This window comes from Rattus norvegicus, chromosome X (assembly GCF_021556685.1).
Source record: "Rattus norvegicus strain SHRSP/BbbUtx chromosome X, alternate assembly SHRSP_T2T, whole genome shotgun sequence".
In the NCBI taxonomy this organism is placed as follows: domain Eukaryota; kingdom Metazoa; phylum Chordata; class Mammalia; order Rodentia; family Muridae; genus Rattus; species Rattus norvegicus.
Window position 1 is genome coordinate 39751481 of NC_141554.1, and position 26225 is coordinate 39777705.

The window sequence follows — 26225 nt, forward strand, 5'->3', positions numbered from 1 at the left end:
GAGTGTTTAGTTTCTCTCTTTTCTTTCTTTCTTAACCCTTTTTGTGTTGGCCCAGATTTTCCTATGAAGGAGTCAATATGGCAAGGGCCATTTCCCCTCATCTCATGATCTCTTGTTTGATCTTGTTTGATTTGTTCCTTTAGGGCACATGGCCCACTCAGTGATCATAGTCTCAGTTCTCAGCAGAATTAGGGTATGATTTTAAAACATCTTCAGGTAGAGTTCGTTATTAGTCAGCTCATTACTGAATCGTGCAGGCAGATCTTCCATAATACCCCCTCACCATCTGGAACAGATACTGGAGGAATTGTGGGGACACCATGGACAGGACTAAGGATTGAGACATTTGTGCTTTGGACAAACCACCCTCCTTAGAAGGCTGTCTTTGAGATCTATTACTTGACTCAGTCCTTCTGTAGTGACATAAGGTGAAATATTGAGGGCAAAACCCCAGTGCTGTCACTTGACTTGAAGTGATCCTTGCTTGCCAGCATTGCAAGTATTTGAACTCACTTGTGATATTTCTGTCGAGCCCTTTCAGGTCCCACGGGCTCTGTAGCTTTCCTTCTGCTACACTATTGTGGAAAGAACAGCGACAGGTTCTGTAGAAGCTGGGTTCCATTTGGGTTCTTTGTATTCTTCTTGAGAGGATTTTTCTTTCCCCAAAGGGATAGTTACCTGAAGCCATCAAGCAGTACGGGAAGTGACTTTCTGCATTGTTGTCACCTTCCTAACCAGGACAGAGTTCTGTTAGGCACAAAGATGGCTATGTTTGCCTTCTTCCTCCTCAGCTTCATGTTAATTCCAGTCAGTCACGGGTAGCCGCATTGCCGTCCAAGGTAGATTGCAGGGCATCTGGTAAACTTCACACAGAGAGATGTTGCTTTCCCTTTTTTGTTTTTTTATTTTAAATCAGCTTGGTTGAAATATAATTTACACAGCATACACTCTGGTGGCTTTTAGTATATTCACAAAAGTCATGTGATCATCACTACACACTATAATTTTGCAACCTTTTTTGTTATCTCCAAAAGATTCTCTATGCCCAGTGGAAGTTGTTCCCCAAGTGCTCTTCCAGCTTCTGGAAACCACTAATTTATCCCCTGTCTCTACCCTGCTTACATTTTACATTGATATAGTCATGCATCATGTGCTCCTTTGTGCTTGATCTTTTACTTTCGTTAGTGTTTGCAAGGTTCATCCATGTTATTGCATGAACTAGAACTTACCTTTTTATGGGAAATACTATTCTACTCTATTGATGTTCCACATGTTATCCAATAATTCACCAATCAGACTTTTGGGTGGTTTGACCTTTTTACACATTTTAAACAATGCTGTAGTGTTATCTGTGTTCATGTTTTTGTGTGGACTTTGTGTTTTCATTTTCTTGGGAATACATATATGGGTAAAATTTGGATTTATGTCATAATGCTATGTTTAATACATTGAAGAAGTGTCAGATTCCTTTTCACAGTGAGCACTCCATTTTACGTCTTCAAAATGTATGAGGAATTTAGTTCTCTACTTCTTCATCAATATTTATCTAATTTCTGTAAAAATATTTTTTATTTTTTGAGATTATAATATAATTACATTAGTCCTTCTTTTCCTTTCCTCTCTACAAACCCTTCCATGTGCCCCCACCTTGCTCTCTTTCAGATTCATGGCCTCTTTTTTCATTAACTATTATTACATTCATATAGCATTCTTGAATACATAACCACAACCTGCTCAGTCTGTATGATGTTACTGGTATGTATGTTTTTAGGGCCGACCATTTGGTATTGGAGACCGTCTCTTGCTCTCAGCATTCCTTGATTGCCTATAGTTCTTTGTGTAGGTTTGAGGCTGTGTGAACTTTTCCCTGTCTCCATTAGCATGTCATCTTTTTTCAGGTCATGTTTAGGCAGTCATCCATCCTACTGACTGTAACGAGGCATCTCGCTGCGGTTTTCATTTGCATTTCTTTAGTGATTAATATTGTTGAGCATCTTTCCTTATACTTATTGGCCATTGGAATATAGTTTTGGATAAATACCTACTCATATCCTTTACCACTTATAGTTGAGTCATGGGTTCTTTTATATAGTCTTTATAAAACAAATATATATAGACAAATATATAGACTATATAAAACAGATACATTATTTTCTCCTGTTCTGTTTGTTGCTTTTTCACTCTCTCTCTGTTTGTATAGTTTGAAGCACCAAGATTACATTTTTGTGTGTGTGTATGTATGTGTGTTTGCACTCTGCAACCCTGATTGACATGTAATTCAGTTTGTAGACAGTCTGGCCATGAACTCACAAAGACCTACCTCTGCCTCCCAAGTTCTGGGGTTGAAAGTGGACATTTCCATGTCTGGCTTGGCACTTATATTTTTATTGTCATATTTAAGAAACTGCTGCCTAGTCCAAGTTCACAAAGATTATTTACTTAGAAAAGTCTTGTCACTTTATAGCTAACTCTGACTCCTATGGTCTATTTTGAGTTCATTTTGTATCGCATAGGAAGATGAGGTTCAAATTCATTATTTGACATGGTAATTATATAGCTATCCCTACAGTATTTATTAAAAATGGTGTTTTATTCTATGCATACGTTCTGTGAATGTCAGCATGCTAGTGTGGAGATCATGTACTGTTTAGCTAGGAGACTAATGCACAGGTAACGGTGTGAATAGTCAGGACCTAAGTTTTCACATGAGAGGATTTATACAGCTTCTAGCATGGTAGGAATGTTCATAATTTTTCAAGGCTGGGAGCAAAAGATAGAATATACAAAATGTTTGTCCTATAGGCTTTTCCCAAACCACAGTTTTGAGATGTAAGCTCAGATTCCCTAAGGTATGTGATATATATATATATATATATATATATATATATATATATGTATATATATATATATGTGTGTGTGTGTGTGTGTGTGTGTGTGTGTGTGTGTGTGTGTGTGTGTATTCACCCCTCCCCCACTTCTTTCCCATTCACAGTGCTATTTGCTAGGTACTGTCTTTGGAGCAAATGAGAGAAAGAGTAGCAGACATTTTCTGTAAGCCTTAATTCTCCAATAGAACATGAAGAAAGGCTACAAATAAAGAAGAACTAGTTGTAAAACTGTCATCAGCTTTTATAGAAATTAACATCAAAAAAGAATCATTGTCAGAATCCAATTCAACTTTTGGTATTACGTTGCCCACACAAATGAATTAATAAATTCATTTGTTCAAGTAAAATGCTGAGTCCAGGTTATGTGCAATAAACATTTCAATAATGTGTCATCATTAATTTGGCTTAGAGACAGTTTGGCTTAATTGTTCTTTACCCCATCTTTCTTGTCTATTAAAGATGAACTTTTGGAAAATAAGATTATTTGTGCAGGGTGGAGACCGAGGATACCATATAACAGTACCATGGCTCTGTTCCAGACTCTGTAGACAGTATTCTTCCCTATAACCCCAGAGTGCATTATAGTAGCTAGTATAGACTATTTGCTTATCTGCATAATGTTCTCAATGTGGTTGGAATTTTTTCTTTCCCTCCTTATGATTTATATATTGGGATTCTCTATGGGATTGGAGGGTTGAATACCTGATGGAAGTCCTCCATTTCCAACAAAAGAAAAGGCAATCCAAAATTGTGACTTAGAAGATGCATCTAGTTTCCTTGGGTGAAATCAGGGCCTAGGGATAAGGCTAAGAAGATCTATCCTTTTCTCTTTTTTTCCATCTTTATTAAATAGGATATTTCTTTCTTTTTTCCTCCATCTTTCTTAACTTGAGTATTTCTTATTTACATTTCAATTGTAATTCCCTTTCCTGGCATCTGGACCAACATCCCCCTAACCCCTCCCCCTCCCCTTCTCTATTGGTGTTCCCCTCCCCCATCCTCCCCCCATTGCCGCCCTCCCCCCAACAGTCACATTCACTAGGGGTTCAGTCTTGGCAGGACCAAGGGCTTCCCCTTCCACTGGTGCTCTTACTAGGCTATTCATTGCTACCTATGAGGTTGGAGGCCAGGGTTAGTCCATGTATAGTCTTTGGGTAGTAGTGGCTTAGTCCCTGGAAGCTCTGGTTGCTTGGCATTGTTGTTCATATGGGGTCTCAAGTCCCTTCAAGCTTTTTCAGTCCTTTCTCTGATTCCTTCAACAGGGGTCCCGTTCTCAGATCAGAGGTTTGCTGCTGGCATTCGCCTACATATTTGCCGTATTCTGGCTGTGTCTCTCAGGAGCGATCTACATCCGGCTCCTCAGCCTGCACTTCTTTGCTTCATCCATCTTATCTAGTTTGGTGTCTGTATATGTATGGGCCACATGTGGGGCAGGCTCTGAATGGGTGTTCCTTCTGCCTCTGTTCTACACTTTGCCTCCCTATCCCCTCCTAAGGGTATTCTTGTTCCCTTTTTAAAGAAGGACTAAAGCATCTGCATTTTGGTCATCTTTCTTGAGTTTCATGTGTTCTGTGCATCTAGGGTAATTCGAGCATTTGGGATAATATCCACTTATCAATGAGTGCATACCATGTGTGTTTTTCTGTGATTGGGTTACCTCACTCAGGATGATATTTTCCAGTTCCATCGGTTTCATCGGTTTGCCTATGAATTTCATAAAGTCATTGTTTTTGATAGCTGAGTAGTATTCCATTGTGTAGATGTACCAGATTTTCTGTATCCATTCCTCTGTTGAAGGACATCTGGGTTCTTTCCAGTTTCTGGCTATTATAAATAAGGCTGCTATGAACATAGTGGAGCACGTGTCTTTTTTATATGTTGGGGCATCTTCTGGGTATATGCCCAAGAGATGTATAGCTGGGTCCTCAGGTAGTGTAATGTCCAATTTTCTGAGGAACCTCCAGAATGATTTCCAGAATGGTTGTACCAGTCTGCAATCCCACCAACAATGGAGGAGTGTTCCTCTTTCTCCACATCCTCGGCAGCATCTGCTGTCACCGGAGTTTTTGATCTTAGCCATTCTGACTGGTGTGAGGTGGAATCTCAGGGTTGTTTTGATTTGCATTTCCCTTATGACTAAAGATGTTGAGCATTTCGTTAGGTGCTTCTCAGCCATTCGATATTCCTCAGCTGTGAATTCTTTGTTTAGCTCTGAACCCCATTTTTTAATAGGGTTATTTGTCTCCCTGCGGTCTAACTTCTTGAGTTCTTTGTATATTTTGGATATAAGCCCTCTATCAGTTGTAGGATTGGTAAAGATCTTTTCCCAATCTGTTTGTTGCCGTTTTTTCCTAACAACAGTGACGTTTGCCTTACAGAACCTTTGTAGTTTTATGAGATCCCATTTGTCGATTCTTGATCTTAGAGCATAAGCCATTGATGTTTTGTTCAGGAAAATTTTTCCAGTGCCCATGTGTTCCAGATGCTTCCCTAGTTTTTCTTCTATTAGTTTGAGTGTGTCTGGTTTGATGTAGAGGTCCTTGATCCACTTGGACGTAAGCTTTGTACAGGGTGATAAGCATGGATCGATCTGCATTCTTCTACATGTTGACCTCCAGTTGAACCAGTACCATTTGCTGAAAATGGTATCTTTTTTCCAATGGATGGTTTTGGCTCCTTTGTCAAAAATCAAGTGACCATAGGTGTGTGGGCTCATTTCTGGGTCTTCAGTTCTATTCCACTGGTCTATCTGTCTGTCTCTGTACCAATACCATGCAGTTTTTATCACTATTGCTCTGTAATACTGCTTGAGGTCAGGAATAGTGATTCCCCCGGAAGTCCTTGTATTGTTGAGGATATTTTTAGCTATCCTGGGTTTTTGTTATTCCAGATGAATTTGCAAATGGTTCTGTCTAGCTCTTTGAAGAATTGGATTGGTATTTTGATGGGGATTGCATTGAATCTGTAGATTGCTTTTGGTAAAATGGGCATTTTTCCTATATCAATCCTGCCAATCCATGAGCATGGGAGATCTTTCCATCTTCTGAGATCTTCAATTTCTTTCTTCAGAGGCTTGAAGTTCTTATCATACAGATCTTTCACTTGCTTGGTTAAAGTCACACCGAGGTATTTTATATTATTTGGGACTATTATGAAGGGTGTTGTTTCCCTAACTTCTTTCTCAGCTTGTTTCTCTTTTGTGTAGAGGAAGGTTACTGATTTATTTGAGTCAATTTTATACCCAGCCACTTTGCTGAAGTTGTTAATCAGGTTTAGTAGTTTTCTGGTGGAACTTTTGGGAAAACTTAAATATACTAACTTATCATCTGCAAATAGTGGTATTTTGACTTCTTCCTTTCCAATCTGTATCCCTTTGATCTCCTTTTATTTTCCGATTGCTCTGGCTAGGACTCTGAGAACTATATTGAATAAGTAGGGAGAGAGTGGGGAGCCTTTTCTAGTCCCTAATTTTAGTGGGATTGCTTCAAGATTTTCTCCATTTACTTTAATATTGGCTACTGGTTTGCTGTATATGGCTTTTACTATGTTTAGGTATGGGCCTTGAATTCCTGTTCTTCCCAGGACTTTTATCATGAATTTTGTCAAAAGCGTTCTCAGCCTCTAATGAAATGATTATGTGGTTTTTATCTTTCAGTTTGTTTATATAGTAGATTACATTGATGCTTGTATCTACAGCTCCTTGTCTCTTCCTTTGGTTTTCTATATCCAGGGTTGTCTCCCTTGTGCTTCCTTTATTGCTAGTATTTCCATTTTTAATTCCTTCACCTGTTTGATTGTGTTTTCCTATAATTCTTTCAGGGATTTTTGTGATTCCTCTCTATAGGCTTCTACTCGTTTATTTGTGTTTTCCTGCATTTCTCTAATGGAGTTCTTCATGTCTTTCTTGAAGTCCTCCAGCATCATGACCAAATGTGATTTTAAATCTTGATCTTGCTTTTCTGGTGTGTTTGGATATTCAGTGTTGGCTTTGGTGGGAGAATTGGGCTCTGATGATGCCATGTAGTCTTGGTTTCTGTTGCTTGGGTTCCTGTGCTTGCCTCTCGCCATCAGGTTGTCTCTGGTGTTAATTTGTTTTGCTATTTCTGCCAGTGGCTAGACTGTCCTATAGGCCTGTGTGTCAGGAGTACTGTAGACCTGTTTTCCTGTTTTCTTTAATCCAGTCATGGGAACAGAGTGTTCTGTTTTCAGGCATGTAGTCATTCCTGTCTACTGGCTTTCAGCTCTTCCTGTGGGTGTGTGTCCTGAGTCCACCAGGCCAGTCACTTGGAGCAGAATAGTTGGTCTTACCAGTAGTCTTGGGTCTAGAGTCACTCCTCAGGGCTGAGTTCCAGGTCTCTGTGAGGGCAGTAACCAGAAGGGCCTGCCTCTCCTTCTCCTGGGTCCCTGTGCACAGGGAGCCCAGATGGCACTAGGTGTTTCCTCTAGAATCAGAAATGTGGGCAGAGTGTAGTCTCTTCTGGCTTCCCAGGTGTGTCTGCCCCTCTGAAGGTCTTGCTCTCCCTCCCGTGGGATTTGGGTGCAGGTAGCTCTTTGACCGGGTCCCTTCAGATCTGGGCGCTGTCTAGACCGCAGGGCTCCTGCAGTGTTGAGTGCCCCTATCTTCCTGTTCCCAGAGGCCCTATACAGTCTCCTCTTGGGCCAGGAATGTGGGCAGGGGTGGGCAGTACTGGAGGTCTTTCCTGCCCTGCAGTCTCAGGAGTGCCCACATGTCTGGGCGATGAGCTCTCTCTCCTGTGGGGTTTTGGAGCATATCCTTTTCTTAAAGACAGGATCTCATATAGTTATGGCTGGCTCTCTGTATAGATAAGGATGATGAACTCTCCATCAGCCTCTTGTCACTGCCCAAACGTTTGCATGATAGGTGTGAACCAAAATATACGTGCTAATATATTTTTTTCACTTAGAGAATCCTGTTTATATTCTTTCTGGGAAGGCTTTTTTTTGAGATAGGCTCTCACACTATAGCTTGGGCTGGCTACCTCATAGCCTAGGCTGGGCTTCCTCATACCCTAGGCTGGCCTTAAACTTCTGGAATTCCTCTTGATTTAGCCTCTGAGTGCTGGTGCAATAGGTGTGAGCCACTGTGCCTAGCTTATATCCTTTAAAATAATAAAATATATTGTATATATGTTTCAGATTCTCAAAGAATAAGCAAAACAAAACATATTTTTCAAAATTTAGATTTGCTACTTGAACAGAAATACACTTCAGAAGGATAGGATTGCTCTGTTAGGAAGCCAGGCATCTTGTCTTCTGTTCTAGATTTTGTTGGGATTTGCCTTTATCCATATGCTAATGATGACTTGTTACCAACATGTTTATATTTAAGTCACATTTCTATGTGACATGGAACATGTAGAACATATGGAGAGAGAAAAAACCCCATAACTTATTGCGAAGATCTTTCTGATCTCACTGGATTACAACTTAGTCACCTGTTCTTACTCACCTACCAAGGTGACAGAATAATGCAATTTCTGGTTGGTGATGTGATAATCAGTATTACCAGTCTACTTGACCCAGCCTAGAATCATGTGCGAAGAGGGAAGCAGGTCTTAAATAAGGACTTGCCTGGCTGTGGTCATGTCTGTGAGGGAATTGTCTTGATTTTTAATTTATGTAAGAAGATCCAGTCCACCATGACTGCCACCATTACCTAGGCCTGCAGTGCTGAGAATCTAAGTAGGTCTGCCTGCGTGTATTTTCCGTGCTCCTGACTATGGATATCATGTGACTTTGCTGCTTTGAGCTCCTATCACTGTGACTTCTTTGCTATGATGGACTGTAACCTGGAATTGTAACTAATTAAACCCCTTTCTTATATAGATTGTCATTGTCAGGGTATTTTTATCACAGCAAACAGTATGAAACAATGAGAATAGGACAGGTGGCCACATAGCCGGTTGAAATAGAAGCCTACATCATACGGAACACAAGAAAGCATAAGGATAGCTTAGTTAGAGAGCTGTCTAGCATGCACAGGGCCCTGAGTTCAACCCCTCACACCATAAACTCCCTTTAGAGAGTGCTCTGCCACACATTCTCATGCTGACAGTATTGCACAGTGCTTCTGCTCCACATGATAGTGTGCTATTCCATGGAATGAAACAAAGCTAGGATCTACTGGACAGTCTTCTGCCTTTGAAACTCATCCAGTTGCAGTCCAGATTGGAACATGGAGGAAAATGTTAGGGGAATTGGTAGGGAAAAACTTCAGAAGCAATTAAGAGGTAAGATAAACACCTTTCCTGAACTGTTAACAGATGCCCGGGACCTAACATTGATGTCTAAATTAGGACCTTTTATTTGCTTTACTTAGGATTCCTTTGGTTACAAATGACAGAAAAAAAGCCCAAAATTAAAACAACAATAACAGCAACACAACAACTTGGAATAAGTTAGCATATTCTTTCTTGACTCATAAAGAACTTTAAGGAACAATAGTTATTGTGAGGATAGGGGCAGAAACAGACCATAAAAGGGGACTGCAAACCTTTGGACTCCTGAAAAATTTCTAGTCTTCTAAAGGGTTTTTGTCACCTTTCTCTGTGAAGAAGACTACCACTTTGAGCTCCATAGATTAATTGCCTTGCTATGAAGGGTCATGGTTGAACTGGACTCGTAACTATCATCTATATACCTAGGAGAGAGAAGCTGCTTAGGTAAGGATGCCCCAGCATCCACTCAAGTGTGAAAGTGGAAGTGAGAGTTTCATCACACACGCATGAATACAAGGCATCTGCCCATGAAGGTGGAGAGCAGCAATAGAGGCAGCAGTTCTAAGCTGACTCACATAGCATGGTAGTAGTTTATGGATGGAGAGGCATCTGGTTCCGCTTGTTCTTTTCTGTAAACTTTTAAGTTTTGAACTATATACATTCACAGAAACTTAACAAAAATGAATACCAAGTAAACCTGTTTGTGTCTTACAATTTTTTCCAATGATTATATCTTACCTAACTATAGCCAGGATAATTCTACCCCATTTTAGAACATATTGTCATATTGTATAGATTTGTGGATCAATCTCTGCACTCAGTATGCTGGAGTCATACCCACTTCCTATTAGCTAACATTCACAGGCCCTAGCAAACAGTTGCCTAATTTTCTATTCTTATAATTTTGTCATTTTAAGAATGCTATATAAATGGATTTTACATTTTTCTTCAGCATATTTAGCACATTAAAACAGAACAAAACACGACCAACCAACCAAAAATTGAAACAAACAATGCAGTTCAGGACACTGATCCCAAAGAAAGGAAAACTTCCATCCCTTAGCATCCATCCAAATGTGGTAGATGTGTGTATCAGCCAGCACTGTGAAGCGGTGTTCTGTGGCATGCATATAGCAGTCTGTTTAGATCATCTCCTATTAAGTGACACTTGGACTGTGTGTACGTGGTGAGTATCACAATGGAGTTGCTGCAAGCATGTCTGCATACGTTTTTACTTGTACATGAATTTTCCTTTCTTTGGGATAAGCATCCTGAACTGTGATTTTTGGATTATCTGCTAAGTGTGTGTAGTTTGAAAAGACACTACCAAGTTTCTTCCAGAATGGAGGTTTTATGTTCCATTCCCACCAGCATTGTGTGAGACATTGAATTCCTCCGTCTCCTTGGCAGAATTTGGTGGTGTTCTGTTTTAATTGAGCTGTTAAGTAGGTATGTAAGTCCGTGTCATTGTGATCTTAATTTGTATTTCTCTGCAGGCTAACAATGTTGAAAACTTTTGTGTATGTGTATTTGTTACCACAATCCTCATTGGTGATACATCTCTTCCTGTTTTTTTGATGATTTTCTAATTCTTTTGTTTTTAAAGATTTATTTATATATTTCACTGTCTTCAGACACACCAGAAAAGGGCATCGGATCTCATTACCGATGGTTGTGAGCCACCATGTGGTTGCTGGGAATTGAACTCAGGACCTCTGGAAGAGCAGTCAGTGATCCTAACTGTTGGGCCATCTCTCCAGACCTCTTTTTTTAATGTTGCATTTTGAATCCCTTTCTCTTCTTTTCTTTTCTCTTTTCTTCACCTTCCTTCTCTCTTCATCCTCTTCACAGGCCATTGCATTTTTCTGTTTCCTTCTCCCTTTTTCTTGTATTCTTTTAGTTGTTGATATTCAGCGTAATCTTTGTATATATATTGAATATTATCCTAGAACATTTATTGACCTACCAGAAATGCTAGTAATTAATGTTCTTTGAAGTAGAAAGACATAGTTGAGTTTCTAAACTTTAATAATAGCTCTTTATTCCTGCAGGGAGGAAAGGGTAAGTTTTACTTCATCTTAATTTATTAAAAATTCACAACTGAAATAAATTTCATTTCAAGGATCAATGGTTTGAAAACTTGAGATAGTACTTGTTCAGAAGTAGATGTGATTCAAGATGTTACCAGAATAGTAAGATCTGTAGATGTGCCATTGAACCAAATCTATGTACTTGAACAAATGCCTAAATATTAAACATCTCAAAGTAAAAGAAAAAGTCTTCTAGAATGTTGTTCTTTTGGAAAAAGAAGTAAAATTGGACCAAGGCACAGTTTTTCTCTAGTAGACATTTAAATTTAAGTTTATTGTAAAGCAAAGGCATATATCATGTATCAAAACTCAAGCATTCTTTTTATGCTATGTATATTTTGTTTCAGTAATACCGGAGTTGTTCTCAACATTTTACTTTGTAATATTTATTTTTATTGTATTCTTGCATATATTATTCATTTAGTAAAGAAGTTATGAATACAAGTTTACTCTTATATGTGGAACCTGGATAACTTTCTCTCTCTTTTTGTCTCTCTCTGTCTACTGTCTCTGTCTCTGTCTCTGTCTCTGTCTCTCTCTCTCTCTCTCTCACACACACACACACACACACACACACACACACACACACACGCATACATGTGCAACCTGAGAATACAAAGGAGACATCTGTGAAGAAGATGGAAGCTAATGTGATAGGAAGCTGGACAAGACAGGGTATTGACTAGTGAAAGCGTATATGAATTTGAATGAAAATGTCCTTATGAAACTTTCACTTTGCTCAGTGAATATATGCTACTGAAATTAGTTTTTAAAGTGGGGGAGAGTGCTCAGAGGGTAAAGCACTTGGCTGTACAAGCGTGAAGACCTGAGTTTAAATCCCAGAACACAACTGTAAATTCAGTCTCTGCTTTGTAAACCAGTAGACTTCTGAAACTTCTTCCCTGTCTCTGTATGGCTGATAATTAGCCTTTAAACTTTCTGCAGAAGGAACTAATCTTCTACAGATTAGCAGGGTGGCTAGCGTAGTGTATCCTCTAAGGAGATAGTCATTCTATCTGTAGGGTAGATCAGTACTAGAACCCATTTCCCAGTGATTAAAAATATAATTGTTTTCCTAGGAGAGTAGGAATCACCTTTTTGTTTTGTTTCTTGCTGTGGGAATAAGAGTTTGTAAGTTAGACTTATGGTCGCCATGTTGATTTATCATTCCCACCATGGACGGTTTTAAAAGATCAAGGCCATACTAAGAAGACTTACTGGCCAGTGTAAGCGGATACTTTAATAGGTCCAAGTGCAACACTTGATCTCCCTAGTTACACCTGTTCTTTAAGTTAGTACTGACTTAGCTAAGGTATGCTGGTGCAAAAACATTCTTCATTTTCTTCAAGTGCTTCAGATATATTCTGGTATACATGAAAATTCACACATTCTCATAAAGAAATAAAAGAGAATTGAGCAGTCTTGCTAAATTTCTGCTTAAGAAAATGTTCTGCTCTTTTCCACAAGTCTTGTCCACTGAAGTAGATTCCATTAATGCCTATACAAAAAGGGTCATTTGGCTAATAAGACTTATCAGAAAAGCGCTTATTAAAATGTCTTGGAATAACTGGAACACAAATGTTTGAAAAGGCTCAATTCACAGTCTCTATTCAAGTTATAGAGTGGGGAATGGCTTCAGGTTTATATAAATAATTCATCCTGACAAATTTGTTTCTTTTTGGCATGGGCCTGCCTGCCTGCTGGCTTGCTGGCCTGAGAACATGAGATGTTATTTTTGGAGCCCTAGGATGTTAACCTTTGTCAGTTTAGCTCCTCTCATGAATCTGAGTTCTGACTTGCAAGAAAGGGTCCAGACCTCTGAATTTCTTTTCATTGACATGTTTGCACTATTTTACAGGCAGTCTTCCAAGCAGAAGAAGGCTATTCAGACTGCCATTCGCAAAAATAAGGAGGCCAATGCAGTACTGGCCCGCTTGAACAGTGAGCTTCAGCAGCAGCTGAAGGTAAGGAGTACTTCTCATATTTATATCCCCTCATTTACCCTGCCTTTTTCTTCCCATTTGTTCTGACCATCAGCTCCCCATTCCTTTGTTCTCAAGGCTTTTTTGACTGGGGAAGAACAAGTATATTTGTGTTTCAAGGATTGGTTCTTGACTACTTAGACTAAGTCTAATAATAACTTCAGTTAAAAGGAAGCAAACTGCTCATAAACTCTGAATTCTTTGTTGTTCAAAGCTTCTGGGAAAGTTCATAAATGTAGGGATCATCTATGAATGATTCTCACTTTTGTGGAAGTAGGCAGCCTGGGTAAACCCCTTTTCTGGTACCTTGGAAATGGTTCCATTTCACTTTCTCAAGGACATCAGCCCTGGTTTTCTCACCTGTTCCTCTTCATCACTTCTCTGAATCAGTTTCTCAGGCTGCTCCAGCCATATAGCACAAATGTGTTGACATCATACAATAGTAAGTTATTTTGTCCTGGCTCTAGAGTTTGAAGCCAATTTGTCATCAGACCCCTCCTGTCTTTGAAAGCTTCAGAGATGACATGCTTCCTAACTCCAAGTATTTTCTGGCAATCTTTGCCATTTCTTGACCTGTACTTAAAGGTCCAATCTCCATCTCCACGATCACGTAACATTCTTCCTGTGTCTTGTCTATAATGTGTTCTTATTGTACCTTTCTGATTAAGGACAGCAGTCATTGGATTAGGGCCCAACTTAATGTAGCATGATGCCATCCTCATATAAAAATCATGTTTACAGGTCCTGGGAATTAGGACTTGAATATATTTTGGTGGGATATGATTTTATTGGGTCATTCTCACCCCTCATGTAAACATATTCCAGCATCAGTAATCTTAGGGATGATTCTCATTCACTGTCTCACATTTCTCTTATTGACTTTGCTTCATTCTCTTCTCTCTCTCTCTCTCTCTCTCTCTCTCTCTCTCTCTCTCTCTCTCTCTCTCTCTCTCCATCTACCTATCTAGTTTTTAGAAGAATCTATATAAATGACCATCTTCTCTTAGCCCAGGCTAGTTTAGAACACAAAATCCTCCTGCCCCAACCTCCTAAGCGTTGAGATGATACGTGTGCACCACCATGCCAATGTGGAACCAGTGCTTGTGTCTGAGATACCAGGCTTTTCCTCCTTGGCCCTCTACTCCACAGTACTGCTTTAGCACTTGCCACTCTCTTCCTATTCCCAACTTCTGGTTTATGTGCTTCTCACTTCTACTAAGATATTTAATTCCAGAACTTTTAAATACATAGAAAATCTGGAGTAGCTGTACCGTGAATATTTGTACAGCCATGGCTTCAGATCTGCCACTAACCATTAATTATGCTTGTTTTATCATGCACGTGTCAGTTTGTGCTCTATTCATCAATGTATTTCACTTTTGACATATAAATACATTACTAATAATTGTATATATTCCCTAAATATCTCAGCATATATATTGTTAGCTAGACTTTTTTTTATTTGAGACATAGCCCCTTCATCCTGGAACTCACTATGTATGCAGAATAGTCTAGCTTCATAGAGTTCATTTTTTTTACAGGTTTTCCTTATGATGTGAGATTTAACACATATGAATCATAACTGCATTCTTGCTGATCTTGTAACAAATTGGATATACTTATATAACCCAAGTTCTATGGATTTAGAGACTGTTGCCATCCCTGAAAGAGGGTTTCTCATTTTCCTTCCCATTCTACTCCTACCCCACCCACAGGGAACCACTATTCTGGTGTTTTCATATCATAGGTTTGTCTGTTCTGTAACTGTATATGATAGTATCCTATAACCAGTACTTTTGTATACAGTTTTTGAGATTCATGTATTTTGTTGTGTGCCTAAGGAATTCCTTCCTTTTACTGCCACCTAATACTGTACTAAGTGACTATGCCGCAGTTACATTATTAGCTCTATTGATGAACACTTGAGCTGTTTACAGCTTTAAAACATAGCAAATAAAACTGCATCATTGAACATGTTTTAAAACTATGTTTTTGTCTAATCTTTGAGAATTTCATGCAATGTATTTTGGTCATATTCACCCCTTTCCTTGCCTCATGTCTTTCTACAATAATCCTCTGAGTCTAACTTGTGCTGCCCCTACATGTATGTCTGTGAGGTAGCTAGCTAGCTAGTCAATTTATAAGGGACTATACTCCTAAAGAAAACTGACTCTCCCTTAGGTTAAAAAAACAAAAAAAACCAGACAAACAAACAAAGTCTCAAAACACCTTCCCCCATGTACACACACGTCTTAGTTACCTTTCTGTTGCTGTGAAGAACACCATGACCAAGGCAACTTATGCAGCCTTGTTAGAGGAGACCTATCACTGGGGGTGAGTTCTGAGCTTTCAAAAGTCCATCCAGACCCGATCTCTCTTTCTCTCTCTGCAACTTACAGAATATATATATATATATATATATATATATATATTCCTTCACAAGCAGTTTCACAATGTTGTGAGTATTTCATTCTATTGTTTGTATCACGTATTTATTTGATGGCTATATACTTTTTTGAACAGATACTTCAAAATTTGATAGAATCCAACTTTGTAATTTTTCATAAGTTTATTACTTTCAATGTAAGGAAACTATACATCTATAGATTATAAAATAATTTTAATATATTTTCTTCTAACAGCTTTATTTTCCTTTACATTTTTACATTAAATTTGTACATGATGTGACATTAGGGTCAAGTTTCATCTCTCCCCATGTTAGTATTTTCTTAATCCAACACCATTTGATGAAAAGACTTTTCCTCCCTTGGATTGATCGCTTTGGTGCCATTATCATAAATCTAATGACTTGTAATTATGGGTTCAGTTCTGACTTTTTACTCTGTTCCATTAGTCTTTCTATGAATCTCTGTGTTAACAGCCTTGATTATCGCTGCCTTATTCTGTCTTGAAATGTGGTAATATAAAATTTTCGACATGTTCTTTTCCATGATTCCCTTGGATATTGTAAGCTGTTTCTCTTGTGCAAATTTAAGGATTGGTAGGAAAATGTCACAAAATAAGAACTGTTAGGATTATGGATAAATTTACATTGAATCTATCAACTAGTTTAAGAAGAATTAGCATGTAAATAATATTGATCTTGTTAATCTGAAACAAGCAGAGGAGTCCCTACAACTATTTCAGCCATCTAAAATTCCCCCAAGGGGTTCTGAGATTTGAGTATATAATTTTTTTGAAATTTTGTCCAAAATCTTTGTGATACTGATAGATTTAAAAAACAATTCTGTTGTTCAGTTGAATTTGTAAAGGTCCCAGGATATAGGATCAATACACAAAAAATCAGTAATATTCCTGTGTATATGTCATAAAAATTGGTAATGGAATTTTTTTGAAAAACATCACTTGACAGTAGCTAGGCTTCTTCCCCAAATGAAGAACTTTGGTACAAATCTATCATATTTGTACACTGGAAACTAGAAATGCTGCCGAGACAAATCCAGGGAGACCTAAAGGAACACATATATTTTCTTATGTATTTGGAAGATTGAATAAAATAGAGATGTCATTTTTTCCCCAGTGATCTTTAGATTCTTGACAGTACCAATTAAGATCCCAGCAGGATTTTTAAAATGAGTACAAACAAGCTGATCCAAACATTTATATGTGAGGGCTGAGGAACTTGAAGTTGCAGGCCTCCCATGTAAAAAGTAACAGATAAAGAAATCACCGGCAAGCTGCAGTAACCAAGACAGGAGAGTTCTGAGAATGGGGTGTAGATCAGAATCCTGAGAGAGATCATATAATCGAAACCATTTGATAAAAAGGCAATGATGCCAAATGAAGTCATAGAAAGCGCGTCTCCCAACATGTTTAACACTTGGTTATCCACAGTAACAAATAGGGAATCTTGATCTAAGTCTCATCCCATGTACAAAGACTAACTTGAATGGGGCTTGTCCATGTAAATGGAAATCATAAAGCTATAAAATTTTTAGGAGAAATTAAAGGGAAAAAATTCATGCTTTGAGGTTAGATATGACCCCAGTAAAAAGAAATGATTAAAAGCATAATCTATAAGAATATAATGTAGTTTATTCACCTTCATTAAAATAAAATACCTTTGCTCTGCCAAAGACACTAGAAAATTACAAGACAAGTTATAGATGGTGAGAAAATATTTTCCAACTACATATTTGTCAGAGAACTTTTGTTCTGACTAAAAAGTAATTTTAAAACTCTAAGTCTTTGGGAAGGCCTGCTACTGTTGGCATGCTGAATGAGCACAACAGTGGAAAGACTCCTAACATCTTACCCATAGATGAACGGCTCGCTCAGCCCTCACCAGAGAAGCTTCTTTTTGCACTAGATAGGAAGTAACACAGAGACTCACAACTAGACAATGGATAGCAAGAAAGACAAGGGGAATACTCAATCCTAAATGGAATATCTTCATCAAAATCCTACCTTCCAGGGCTCAGGGATCTATGTGGAAGAGGAAGTGGAAAGATCATAAGAGCTAGAGGCAAAGGATGACTCCAGAGAGACAGCATCTTCCAGACACATGGCTGATACACTCATGAACTCACAGAGATTGTGGCAGTATGCATAGGGCCTGCACATGTCCAAGCCAGACAAAATCCTAGCATGCCGAAGGGGAAGTGGACACAAAGTCCCACCCCTAATTAAGAAGCTATTTGCAATTGATACCACCTTCTAGGAAAGGGAAAATCAGCTCTTTACATTGGAGCCTCCCTGAGTATACTGACCACACTTCACAGAAGGCCCCATGCCCAGGAGTAGTTGCCCCACACAAAGTGAATTTCTTGTATTTTCTTTTTTATTTGTTTTGCTGTTTTTGTTTTATTGATTTTCTTTCTTTCATTCAGCTTGTTTGTCTGTTTTTCGTTTTCTTTTTCTTTTCCCTGTTGGAGAGACTGAGAACATGGCATTGGATGGGTAGGGAAATAGCAAGGATCTGGAACGAGTTAGAGTGTAAAATATATGATCAAAATGTGTTGAATGAAAAATGTAAATAAATTTTAAAAAAGATTAAGAACTTTAAAAAAACCAAATATCTCAATTTAAAAATTGGCAAAGGACTGGAACAGCTATTTCACCAAAGAGGATATAAGGATGACATATATACATACAAGATGATATTCTATATCATTAACCACTTAGGGAATAATTTAAGCTAGCATTACATACTACTATACACTTATTAAAACTGGTGAAACAAAAAATGGCACTGTCAATGGACAGCAATTGGAACCTCATGCATTGATGGTGGGACTGCAAAATGGTACCCTCACCCCGGAAAGTCATTCAGTAATCTTTTGAAGTGACATCTATGTTTATCTCATTTTAACTTCATTTTCCATTTAATTTGGCTTTATCCTCTCTCTCTCCTTTTGTTTTTCTGTAGGTTAGCTTTTTTCATTGTTCTTCTTGTTTCTTTTCAGTTTTGTTTTATTGAGACAGGGCCTTATGTAGCTCAGGCTGGTATCAGAATGACTAATGTATGTGTCACAGCCTTGAACTCCTTTTGATCATCATTTCTTTACTTGCTAAGTGCTGGGATTCCAGGCACATGCTACTATGGCCTATTTATGTGGTGCTAGAGATGGAATCTGGAGTGACCTGCCTTTTAGGCACGTACTCTACCAACTGAACTCTGTTCTTTTTGTACATCATTTTCACAAAACATATTTGCTTCCTTGGGGCCTTTGAAGTTGCAATGTCGTCATCCTGCACATCTTTATCCATCGTATTCAAGTAGCTTCCTTCTAGCTTCATTCACGTCTCTGATCAAGTTGCATCACCTCTAAGCAATCTTCCCTACTCATACTTTCTGTTTTCTCCTGGTCTGCTAGCTGTTGTTCTCTAATGCATCATCTTATTTCTTAACTTTCAGAGCTCTCTTATTTGCCCATTTAATTGTCTGTACATTCATTTGAATATAGGCCATATAAGGGTCCTGGCCTACTTTTTCTTGGGTTTTGCTGATACCGTAGCTAGAGCAGCATCTGACCTAGAGCCAATAGATGTAGAAGATAGTTTGCCAGGAGTGTGAATGAATGAACTGTTGGTGCTGTATATTGGTTTTCCAATGTATTTTAGCTCTCTGAAGCATCTCAGAATTGAGCTTTTATTTAAGAATTCTTTCCCAGATTGAACAATTCTACTTAAGAGTACCTTTAAATGTCCTTCTGTCTCTGCAGAACTCTGTTTTAAGACTGAATGTTTCAATTTCCAAATAGCATATTGCCGTTCCTCTCTTCTGCTTTTTACTCAGTGTTGTGGTTTGATTAGGTATGGCCCACATAGATTCCTATGTTTGAATGTTTGACCATAGGGTATTAGGAGGTGAGGCCTTACTGAAGTAGGTGTGACCTTGTCGAAGGAAGTGTGTCACTGTGGGGTTGGGCTTTGCGGTCTCCTATGCTCAGGCTATGCCCATTGTGGCACACAGTCTCCTGCCTGCAGATCAAAGTATAGAACTCTTGGCTCCTCCAGCACCATGTCTGCCTGGATGCTGCCATGCTTCCCACCATGATGATAATGAACTAAACCTCTGAACTGTAAGCCAGCCACAATTAAATATTTTTCTTTATAGAGTTGCCTTGGTCATGGTGTCTCTTCACAACAATAAAACCTGAACAACGACACCCATAAATCATGTTAAGCTGTATCATGTGCAAGAATGTGGACAAGAAGAGACTTTTGTGGAAGGATAACCAGTCTATCTTTTTATCCTTCATCCCCAACTAAATATTGTACTAGAAAAGAAGCCAGAGATTGCAACTAGAAATTTAGTTGAGGTGACTCATAGTTCTGTATTGGGAGTCTGCTTTTCCTTTTGCTTCTCCCCTGTTGGCTTTTTAATATTTAATGTCATTCTCTACTGCCTCTGAGCCCATCAAAGCAGAGGGAGGCTAAGGCAGGGTTGCAAAGAAAATTTTATCAGGTGTGCTATGAGTTGTACCATGCTCAAAGTGCCTCATGTTAACACATATCGGTGCCAAGTAGTACAGTGGCTGCAAGGCACTCATGAAGCCACACCTGAGGTTAGTGACTGGGAATCCCCCATTGTCTGATCACCAACATTGAAATCAGTGCCTTTTGGGCCACCTATCTCCAAGTCTTTGAGGGTCGGTTCTTTGAATGTGTAAAGAAATAGAGATGAACCCATAAAATGATGCCTTTCCTTCCTTTTCTTTCTTCTGTTTTTGTATAATTTAGGAAGTTCATCAAGAACGGATTGCATTGGAAAACCAATTGGAACAACTTCGCCCAGTCACAGTGTTGTGACAACCTCAAGGCTTGAGTGACAGCAGGTGACCTTGTCTGCCAAGATCTTTCTTTTGAATATTTGAGCCCAACTACTTGTCATATATGTCTGAATGTCAAATGCTGTGAGCAGCACAACATAATCTATATGACTTTCTCTTTTGCACTTCACTTGTGTATTTTACAGTGGTGGTAAAATATGTCTTCAACTGATCATTGCACTTAGAATATTAACTATCAGCTACTGGGAGGCTAAAGCAGGACGGTCATAAGCTCAAGGCCATTTTGAGAAGCTTCTTGAGATACTGTCTTAAATGAAAAGTAAAAAGAGAGGTATGTGTATAACTCAGTGGTAGAGTGCTTGCCTGATTTACAGGAAGCCCCTGTTTAATCCTAAATCCCACTTAAAATTATACTTATCATTGGAATTTATCTCCAATTTTAACCACTGCTCCTTATTTAAATTAGTCTTTTAGCAGATAATTGAGAGCATTATTTATTTAAAGAATTTATAATTTTACAGAACCTATTAATGATGTACTACCAGGATGCTCATTTTATTCTTCTATGTATGCTAAATACAGTCCGTTGGTTTCCTGGATAGTGTGCATTCCAGCTGCATAGTCTTAGGCTTGATGATAATAAAAACAAAAGCTGGAATACATTAAAGCATCAGATTTATCCTGGCACTGTGCCTCTACCACTAAATGCCAAAAACTGCTTCCGTAGTACCATTTTGATATTATGTCTGTTATACATAATACATGACTATTGTTTTCTATGAAATATCAAAACCTTACTGGGTCTTTACACCTCTGTGAAGTAGAGATTTTGGCAATGAACTGTTGAACTTGGCCAATCTAGGCCATCAACCTAGAAAACTTAGTCCTTTTCATGTAAATTTTTGCGCAAGCACAATCTACTTTAAATGCCTTGCCTGATCAAATTAAATAAATAATTGCCAGATCTCTGCTTTTATCCCGCATGGGATAACAACTTTGTAAATGCATGAGCTTGGAAACAACCCATCAAATATTGGTAGCTGGATAGCTACCTATTTGTTGTTGAATCCAGGTATCCAAGCTGAGAGGGGAAGAAAATAGCCACCAACTCTGCAACACTCCTTGGCTGTTGTCATTGTCTTTATTTTAGCCTCGATTTCAAATGTGTTACTTCTGAAGATACAATGAAAGAATGCAATCTTCCCACCAGCTCTGCGACTGCTTGTTCGGTGCAAAGTGTACTCTTGGGAATTATTAACATTACATACAGTTCAGGGGAGCTTAGTTAACTCTAGTGGAAGTGATATAAAGCAATCTTAAATTGCAAAAGCAAGGATCCTGTAGAAATTTAGTAGTACAGCCCAGTTGAAAGTAGGAAATTACTGACCTGTTGGGTTACAGGGTCCCTGAATCACTGATCTTCAACAGGGCATTGTAGTGTTAGCACAAGTTGCACAGGGTACTTTTCAAATGGTTTTGGATAGATTTATAGTATGTAAGATTAAGCTGTTGATTTCAATAGAGCTGAGAGTGTTTAGTAAAAATAGGCATTTATTTAATACTTCCCTGTTCCTTTGGCAAGCTCTATCAGTAGCTTAACAACAGAAAAGTTCAGATGATGTTTTTCCAAAGAAAAACAAATTGTTGACTCTCTTCCATGCATATTTAAGGATTTGAATCTGATTTGATTTGGAAAGTCACGAAACTTGAACTATTTCTGCATTTCTTTTTTCCCTTTGGCTGCCTTTTTTTGGTTGTTGTTGTTCTTATGGGGAGGGATCAGGAATGAGTTTAACCCCTCCTAAAATTATAGTTGGTTCAGTGCAAATTCCTAGGTGACTTCTTTTTTCCATATGCTGGGATATGGGGGCTGGGACAGATTTTCAACAGCGTTATCATTGCAGATGTTTCACAGCATGTTTGGCATTTTGTACATTCAATACAGGAAAGACTAACATATGCACTTTATCTCAAAATCTCCCAGTGCATATGCACTCACTTGGGCTAGCACTTCATCTCCACCAACTAGACACAACCTAAGGAGTGCTGGTCTACTGAGCATTTGAAAACACTGACATATTGTTTCCCGCATGAAGTAAATGACACAGGGAACTGCATGAAGAGATTAGAATTTTAAAGGACAAAACTTGCATTGGACAATCAAGGCCCTCTGAGTTCCACAACCTCATCAATATTTACATTGTGGTACTGGGATCAAATACCAGGACATCATTCATTCTAGGCAAATTCTGGGCCATACCTTCAGCCTTTCACCAATATTTTAACTGAAGCATTACATTAAACCGCACACCAATCAATCCCTCCCCCCACACACACATAGTACTTTTAGCTGGACTTAATTTTGATCAGTTTATTAGTTGTTTAGAAATAGACTCATAAAAGGAAGTACTTATGTTTCTATTAAATATATACTACTAAATACATGTTATATGACTAGTAATGATCTTTTACTTCTGTGTTTTGTTAGGATGTGCACTTTTAGGGATACAGTGCCTGATAATATTTTTTGAGAGCCTTTAATATGATATGGGGAAAAAACACATTGAAATCACTTGTAGAACTACTTTGGAATTTATCTCCATTTAACCACAAAAAAGAAGCTTCCTTGATGAAGGATAAGAGATGAAGATTTGCTTGTTTTGCAGAATTCTACAGAGTGAAGGTTAACCCTATCTCCATTCATGGGGCTTTAATTGCCTTGTTGCTCAATGGTCTTTCTGCCTGAGGATCCTCCAGTCCTACAGATGAAAGCACAGTAGGAAATGACCATGGGCTTATTGGGGCTTTTTAGCATCTGTAGTAAGTAGCATACAGCTTTGGCCAGCTTTCTATTCATAGACCTAAAGCAGAGCCCAAATGATAATAGTAAGAATGGATGTATAATGTGACAATCAAGATATTTGCTCTAGTTGGAAAGATCTAAGCAGTTTATAAGCATCAGACAAGGGTTTGGGACTAATTAAGAAATGAGTTGGCTTAGATAGAAGCTGTGCTATGTGATTATTAGAACTAGGCAGGACCAGCGTTCCTCATTTATAGCTAGCATGAGAAAATCACATCCCCAAGAATTGTGGACTCTTGGCCCAGGAATCCACAATAATAGATAGCTAGAAGTAGAGTTGGGATGTAGCCTGATTTTATAGATTCCAAGGTAGTCCTCTGTCAATCCTAAAAATAGATTAGAAAGCCTTTCCTATTTATCATGTTGCATTTTATTGACTTAATTGGTCCTTAGATATGAAAGCATCTTTGAAGGAGTTTTAGATCTAGACATTTCTCTCAGATTTAAGTAAAAAAATAAAATTTGAGGGGAAATAATGTTATTAAACTATTCTAATGCTTCACTTTTGATGATGTAGTACGTTCCTTTAAATCTTGGCAGAACTTTCCAAAGCTACTGTTTTCAATAGATTCCAGTCCCATATTCCCATGGGCACTTGCTTTCTCAAGTAGACTACTGTAATAAAAATGAACTCAATATGTAGGAGCTTATAGTTTTCTCCAGTATATTGGTGGTTGCTCACAAATGGTTCATTTTAACACATTTTAGGGATAAGTAATCAAAAACATGAACTTCCCTTTTGTCTTCCCACCAATGTCTGAACTATTGTAAAATAGTATGTTTCTTTAGCTATGTTTTGATTGTATAGTATTTCTAAATATTTCTCTGTGTTCTGGATGGTCTCATAACTGTGGCCATAATAGATATTAGAAGATCACTTAGACAATATCTAGAATTAATGTGATTCTTGCAATCAAGACAGACTTGCAAATGTCTTTTTCTAAGCAGTAGTTAGAAAGAGCTCAATTATAGTATTGACACCTTAAAGCTAAAACATTTGTTCAACACAAACTTCCATCACAACTCTGACTAGATATCATCAAGAGAATGTGGATTTACAAACATAAAAGCAAGAATTTACCATCTCTCACAAGCAGATTGCCCCATGTGATTGACAAGAAGGCTCATTGGGTTGTGGTTTGAACATTGAGGGTGTGAAGAAAATGAAGCAGTGGCTAAAGAAATCTTCTCCTCTCACTAAATATAACACTAGAGGCTTTCCTTTCTCTTTCCAGATGATTATTCTATTTCAAAAGTTCCCTTAAAATTCAGACTTCAACACATCAATTGAATTTCTTCTACTCTAGTTATGGGTGTTACAGTTTTTTGTGTCATGACTCAGTGTGTATGGTTCAAGTTCCTAGTCAGGAGCAGAGATCTGGATGTGTGTAGTCCCTAAGCCTGCACACCTTCCTCCTCTTTCAGCATGGCTTGTGGAGACATCCCACCAACATAGACAGGTTGGTCACTGATGATCATTTTAATAAACACTGTGGGCCATTTTGCTTTGCTTGTTGGTGAAAAGAAATGTATCTAATTATTTGAACCTCTGAAGGATTGTGGACAAGGAGGACCAGACTTTAGAAACTATCCATGTGGATTTTGAGAGCTGCTGCCCAGCAGAAGTCTTATAAATATGCCTTGAAGCAGTCATTTTGTGATTAGGAGCTGGGAAGCCCAGGTATAGTTAGTTTTAGGCTTGTAGGATTACTTCCTAGTTTCTCTAAACACACATGGTCGTAAAGGATGCATTGAAACACTGCAGGTTGCAGTTGACAGTACCTGCTCTGTCTGCAAAAGCCTCACTTTGCTGGCAACTATTGGAGAATGCTTAGTTTGTATGTCTTGGGAGTTTTCCTTCTTGCTCCTAGCTAATTTCATGGCTATGGTAAGTTAGAAATACTATGTTTATGGCTCAGGACCAGAGGACAACAGGCTTTAAGAGGGCTTAAATTGGGATTCGAGGACTGCAGTAAGGAACCCCTCAGATACCAGGTTCATAGCAGTCCGGGATGATAAGACTAGATCCTAAAGTTCTTTCAGGGAGCTCTGCCATGAGACTGAACACAGTGTATCCATCATAGGCCACTTTGACCAACTAAGTTGTAGTTTTTGTTTCAAGTCAACTTATATGAGAACTTCCACTACACCGATCTTGGGAAGTGGGGATACCCTCTTCTTTAGAACTAGAGCTGCCATTCTTTTCATCTTCAGCACAAGTAAGGTATTAAGTGAGCCAGAGACAAAAAGAGCCATTTTAGTCTTCATAATTATCTGCTAAGAGAGATAATGAGCTGACTGTCTATTTTAAACTCGAAGGTAAAAAATGTATATTATATTTTTTCACTACAGGTACATGTAACAGTAAAAAGTGTAACAGCAAAGTATATATTTGATGCTTTCTGTCTTTTCATGATATTGTGCTAACAAGTTGTGCTAGTATTGAACTCAACCTGAGTTTCACTCATTTGCTAAGCATTGGGAACATTCTGTGTATTTACCTTAAACATAAATAAATTCCTGAGAGTGTCCTATATTTGGATTGTGATTTGTAGACTCATGCTAACTTTATTGCCTCTTTTTCACACTTGTTGAAAAATCTGTGAAGAACATAGTAAGTTAAGGATTTCCAACTTGGAAAAATGTACACGATGTGAAACTGGGGTGCTATGTTAAAAATAAACGTATGATAACTCATGGGTTTTGTGGCGTCTTGGTGTCAGTATTTTCTGGTTTCTATTTGGCCTTAAATCAGGCATTGTGAAATGAGTTGGAGGGTCTGTTCCATTAAAATCAAAGTGTGAGGTTTGGTTAATTCATCTCCTGGCAAGACAGGTTCTTCAATATTTGTAAACAGTAAACTTTTAGCAGTCATGGGGCATCAGAGCAGACTCACTTTAAAGACCT

General features: G+C 38.3%; 1 protein-coding gene across 16 annotated transcripts in view; it reads left to right on the forward strand.

Annotated features, from left to right (window-relative positions):
* Reps2 (RALBP1 associated Eps domain containing 2) overlaps positions 1-26016 on the forward strand; it is a 272827-nt gene extending 246811 nt beyond the window's left edge. For 15 of the 16 annotated variants that reach the window (XM_087600303.1, XM_087600310.1, XM_087600306.1 and 12 more), the window contains 2 exons: positions 13076-13181; positions 20406-26015. In XM_087600303.1, the coding sequence (XP_087456429.1) occupies positions 13076-13181; positions 20406-20474 (175 nt within the window). In that variant the 3' untranslated portion in view covers positions 20475-26015. Of the gene's footprint in view, positions 1-13075; positions 13182-20405 lie in introns of all 16 variants that reach the window. The other variant, NM_001427498.1, reaches the window with a different exon arrangement.
* The last annotated feature ends 209 nt before the right edge of the window (positions 26017-26225 follow it).